Genomic DNA, 6,000 nt, shown 5'->3' with positions numbered 1-6,000 from the left:
ATAATAGATAAATAGATAGATAGATAGATAGATAGATAGATAGATAGAAGATAGTAGATAGATACATAGATATAGATAGATAGATAGATAGATAGATATAGATAGATAGATAGATAATAGATAGATAGATAGATAGATAGATAGATAGATAGATAGATACATAGATAGAAGATAGATAGATAGATAGATAGATAGAAGATAGATAGATAGATAGATAGATAGATAGATAGATAATAGGTAGATACATAGATAGAAGATAGTAGATAGATACATAGAAGATAGATAGATAGATAGATAGATGATAGATAGATGATAGAAAGATAATAGATAGATAGATAGATAGATAGATAGATAGATAGATTAGATAGATAGATAGATAGATAGATAGATAGATAGATAGATAATAGATAGATACATAGATAGATAATAGATACATAGATAGAAGATAGTAGATAGATACATAGATAGAAGATAGATAGATAGATAGATAGATAGATAGATAGATAGATAGATAGATAGATAAATAGATAGATACATAGATAGAAGATAGTAGATAGATACGTAGATAGAAGATAGATAGATAGATAGATAGATAGATAGATAGAAGATAGATAGTAGATAGATAGATAGATAGATAGATAGATAGATAGATAGATAGATAGATGGATGGATGGATGGATGGAGGGAGGGAGGGAGGGAGGGAGAGAGAGAGAGAGACAGACAGACAGATAGACAGACAGACACCCTTAAGAGAGGCGGTTCGCCTAAAAAGAAACATTAAAAAGAGAGCATTAAAATTGAGTTTTAAAATAAGAAATTCCTGTCCAGTGACAGCCTCCTGACAGGGAGTGACAGCCTCCCCAGTGACAGCAAATTGACAGGGTCCTTGAGTGCCATCTCAGGCTAAGCTGCGGCTTCTGGAAGAAGCGTTTGTGCTCGTCCTAAACCATAGTTCGTAAGCCATGCTGGCTAGTTTGTCCTTGCCGAAAAGCCGTGGAAAAGAAGGCACACTTTTGCCTCGGTCTTATAGCGGAGGTGCAGGCTGAGCCGATGACGAGTGCGGCAGGATTTTCAGGGTCCAAAGAGGGATACGAACCAGTTTTCCACACACGGCCAAGCGCGCTGAAGGAAGAATTCCAAGACAAAAGGATTTTGAGGGAGGGAAGTTCATTTTAGGAGAAGGGTCAGAGGTCAGCAGGGATGATCTAAGTCTGGTTTGCAGGGCCAGTGGAGGAGAAGGGAAAGAAGAGAAAGGAAACAGAGAAGAAGGAAAAGAAAGGAGAGAGGAGAGGAGGAAGAGAAAGAGAGAAAAAGGAAAGGAGGAAGAGAAAGAAAGACAGAAAGGAAATGAAGAAGAGGAAGAAAGGAAAGGAGAAAGGAAGAGGAAAGACAGAAAGGAAAGGAAGAAGTGGAAGAAAGGGAAGGAGAAACAGGGAGAAAGAAAAGTCGGAAAGGAAAGGAGAAATAGAGAGAAAGGAAGGAAAGAGGGAAAGGACAGGAAGAAGAGGAAGAAAGAAAAGGAGAAATAGAGAGAAAGGGAGAAAGGAAAGACAGAAAGGAAAGGAAGAAGAAAGGAGAAACGGAGAAAGGAAGAAAGGAAAGAGGGGAAGGAAAGAAAGAGGAAGAAAAGAAAGGAGAAACGGAGAAAGGAAGAAAGGAAAGAGGGGAAGGAAAGAAAGAGGAAGAAAAGAAAGGAGAAACAGGGAGAAAGGAAGAAAGGAAAGACGGAAAGGAAAGGGAGAGGAAGAAAAGAAAGGAGAAACAGAGAGAAAGGAAAACCAGAAAGGAAAGAAGAAAAGGAACAGAGAAAAAGAATGAAGGATGGATGGACAGAAAGAAAGAAAGGAAAGAAGAGAAAAGGAAATAGAAAGGGAAAGAAATAGAAAGGGGAAAATAAAAGCTTTTAGATAGCGGGCCCTAACTCCTTAGGAAGCGGAAAGAAACGGGTTACTCCAGGCAGGAATCCAGCGCAGAGGCTGAAGTGATCCCAGAGGTCCCGGTGGATTTAAATCTTTAAAGAGAGGGAGGAAGAAGGATGAGGCCTCCAGGCTTTCAAGAGGAGGAGGAGGAGGAGGAGAAAAAAGAGGCAGGAAACGTTGCCTCTGAGCTGATATTTACATTATAAACTAGGGCCGAAAGGAAAGGAAACACACGTACAGGATGCGATGCAAAGATATCAGAGAAGCTGCAGGCGACAAAAGCCGCTTTTTTAAAAAAAAAAAGTATTATTTTGATAAAGCTCAAATATTCACGAAAGAGCCCTGGAAAAAGAGGGTTTTTCCCCCCTGCCACTTCCCACCAGAATAAATTTGGCACCCCCCTTTTTTTCCTTCCCCAGTGAAGATTCCCCCCCCCATCGACCCAAAGGAGGTCGACCGATGGTGGTGTATTATATAAATGGAACTTCCACCATCAGCAGCAGTCTACCTCTGTGCAATTTTTGACTTATTCATTGACTTATTTGTGAAATAAATACGTATTTATTTCATTTTTCTAAACTTGACATCCCTCTCAAACAGTGGTTTTAAATCCAAACTTTGGGATAAGAAAAGATGTCTCCCCCACTAAATGCCAATTAAACCAAAAATCTGCATATATATATAACTTTAGCACACAGACACACAGAGTTGGAGCAGAGCTTGGAGGTCATCTAGTCCGACCCCTTGCCCAAGCAGGAGACCCTTACAGAATGACAGACTTGGAAGGGACCTTGGAGGTCATGTAGTCCAACCCCCTGCTCAAGCAGGAGAATCATAGGTTCATACAGTTGGAAGGGACCTTGGAGGTCTTCTAGTCCAACCCCCTGCTCAAGCAGAAGACTCTTACAGTATCATGACAGAGTTGGAAGGAACCAGTTATGGGCCAAGAAGGATGTACCGTCCTTGGCTTTACCCGCCTGACCCCCTAACCAAGATCTGGGCACAAGCCCGCTCCCCCCCCCCCCCGGCGGACCCAAGGGTTCGCTCTTTAGAGGAGCCTCCAGCACCAGGAGCAGTCTACCCAATATTGCCTTTTCTTTCACCCCAGGCAGTCCTTACCTGCGGGAAATCATTGCAGCGGCTTCTGCTGGGTTGAACTAAGTCCCTTCTTCGCCGGCCCGGAGGAGAAACGCGCGTGTCCCCTTCGGCAGCACCGGGATCGCTGGCTGAGCAGCTGGGAGCCGAAGGGAGTGGCTGCCCCAGAGAGCAGCCTCGCCCCAGGCCGCGCCCCCTCCTCTGCCATATACGGCAAAGGCTACCGCCCCGTCCTTACGACGCCCGAGTCCCCCATTGGCCGAGACACGCCTCTTCCCTCCCCGCCGGCTGCTGTGGAAAACCCTCGTGTCAGCCGAGGGGAAAGACGCTTCTAGCCCGGTGACGTCATACCGAAGGGAATCCCCGCTCCGCCAATCAACGGCGCCTGGCAACGGACGCCCGCCTTAGCAGCGGCGGCGCGCCTTTTAAAGGGACAGCGCTCCCTTTAATAAAAAAATAAAATATTTATAAAATAAAAAATAAAATAATAAAATAAAATAAATAAAGCAAAACAAAACAAAACAAAATAAAATAATAAAATAATGAAATGAAATAGAATAAAATATAATAAAATAATGAAATAAAATGATGAAATATAATAAAATAAAGAAATGAAATATAATAAAATAATGAAATATAATAAAATAATGAAATACAATATAATAAAATAAAATAATGAAATGAAATATAATAAAATAATGAAATGAACTGAAATAGAATAAAATATAATAAAATAATGAAATTAAATGAAATAGAATAAAATAATGAAATGAAATGTAGGGACGTCTGAAGCAAGCTTTCGGCTTAGGCAGAGCGCTTTGTCAGGCGGGATGAAAAAGTCCCAATTTTGGGGGCATATATTTTTTCTCTTTTTCTCTTTCTGGAGTTAGGACTTGGAATGAACAAGAGTGGATTTACTGATCACCTTCGGCTTCTTTTAAATCAGTGTTTCTCCATCAAAAATCGCTTTAAGCTGGATGGACTTCAACTCCCAGAATTCCTAACCCTAACCCTATCCATCCATCCATTATCTATCTATCATCTATCTATCTATCATCTATCTATCTATCTATCATCTATCTATCTATCTATCTATCTATCTATCTATCTATCTATCATCTATCTATCATCTATCTATCTATCTATCTATCTATCTATCTATCTATCTATCTATCTATCTATCTATCTATCTATCTATCTATCTATCTATCATCTATCTATCTAGCTATCATCTATCTATCTATCATCTATCTATCTATCTATCTATCATCTATCTATCTATCTATCTATCTATCTATCTATCTATCTATCTATCTATCATCTATCTATCATCTATCTATCACGGCTTTATGTGTTTGCATGTTCCAGCGTAACTCTGGAACGCCTCAAGCAATTTCAACCAAACTTGCTACACAGATGACTTACTCTCTGGAGACAAATACTGTGGGGGTAACACACCCCTATCACCCCTCAGGGTGTGTGCTTTATTATGATGCAGCCTGTTGTGCCTTAAAATGGCTTCTGCCGTACTGCCGTAAAATGGCTTCCACTGTATAGCGCAGTGGAGTTGCCATGGTAACTCACAGTACTCCACAAGGGGAAAAAATCCAACATTAAAAATTACATTTGGTCTGGACATTTCTGCCCTATAAATAAATAGCTGGGCAACGCTAGGTTATCGGCTAATGGAGCTATATTAAGGCAAGCGTGGGATTATAGGGGAACCCCAGGAAGGGAGGCGGCGATGAGTTCAGAAGGCAATTTGGCAGCCGTGACTCCTCATTCCTGACCAGGCCGTAAGCCTCTACCCAGAGACCAACCCCAGGGGCCTCTGAACGCTTTCGGCTCAAACTGAGCCCCATTGTGTCTCCAAACTTCTTTTTTCCTTCTTCTTAAAAGAGAAAGAGAATAAAAGAGCTCCTTTCTCTTATCTCTTTCTCAATTTTTGCAGCTGAGTCACGCACGCCTCAGGGCCACCCTGCATGGAAACTGTCCGAAGCAAGGAATTCCACTGGATTTCCGCCTTGTCCTCTATATCCCTGAGTCCAACCGGCGGGCTATTTCGGACACTTGGGGCAATTAAACTGCTTGCATTTGGGCACTTAAATCAGGGGTGTCCAAACTTGGCTGGGGAATTCTGGGAGTTGAAGTCCACAAGTCTTAAAGTTCTCAAGTTTGGACACCCCTGACTTAAATGAACAGAAACTCATCCAGAGAGACAGGGGCAGCCTCCTCTAGACGCAGTTGGCCCTATTTAAGTGGTTCTAATGCACTTTTAAAGGGTGGCTCAGTGGCTAAGACACTGAGCTTGTCGATCAGAAAGGTCGGCAGTTTGGCGGTTCGAATCCCCAGCACCACGTAACGGAGGGAGCTCCCGTGACTTGTCCCAGCTTCTGCCAACCTAGCAGTTTGAAAGCACGTTAAAAAATGCAAGTAGAAAAATAGGAACTGTTACACACTTGTTCTAACTACAGTGGTTTCCACCAAGGTCCTCAGTTCCGGCGGGAACAGAGGTTTAATCCTATTGGTCGAAGGGTCTGACAGCTCCCTATAAAAGGGCTGCTGTCAGATTCAACCTTCGCTGGATTGTTCTCACTTGTTGTACTTAATAAAGAGCTGTTGCTACCGTTAAGCCTGTGTGTGCCTATCCATTATCCAATCTGACAGGAACCACTTTTGGTGGGAAGGGAACAGCATTCCGTGTGGCTTCGGGAGTTGAGTCATGCCGGCCACATGACCACGGAGACGTCTTCGGACAGCGCTGGCTCTTCGGCTTTGAAACGCCGGTGAGCACCGCCCCCTAGAGTCGGGAACGACTAGCACTTATGTGCGAGGGGAACATTTACCTTTTAAATTTACTCCTGGGAGAAGGAAGCCCAGCACGGTGTCTCACGCAGAGATGCAACCCTCAAAGGATGATCTCTCACTCAACAAGACCAATTTTGTTGTCCGGAGATCTCCCAGCTTGTTTGCGAGTCTTCCTTTT

General features: G+C 42.6%; 1 protein-coding gene across 2 annotated transcripts in view; it reads right to left on the bottom strand.

Moving 5' to 3' along the window:
* Positions 1-3,192, bottom strand: part of LOC309393283 (tyrosine-protein phosphatase non-receptor type 11-like) — a 42,608-nt gene extending 39,416 nt beyond the window's left edge. For both annotated transcript variants that reach the window (XM_081955286.1, XM_081955287.1), the window contains exon 1: positions 3,039-3,192. In XM_081955286.1, coding sequence (XP_081811412.1) covers positions 3,039-3,052 — 14 coding nt within the window. In that variant the 5' untranslated portion in view covers positions 3,053-3,192. The remainder of the gene's footprint in view (positions 1-3,038) is intronic.
* Positions 3,193-6,000: the final 2,808 nt, after the last annotated feature.

The sequence above is a fragment of the Natrix helvetica genome (assembly GCF_964273705.1).
Source record: "Natrix helvetica genome assembly, chromosome: 5".
Classification (NCBI taxonomy): Eukaryota; Metazoa; Chordata; class Lepidosauria; order Squamata; family Natricidae; genus Natrix; species Natrix helvetica.
The sequence above is the reverse complement of the archived record's forward strand: the minus strand, read 5'-3'. Positions and strand labels throughout refer to the sequence as shown.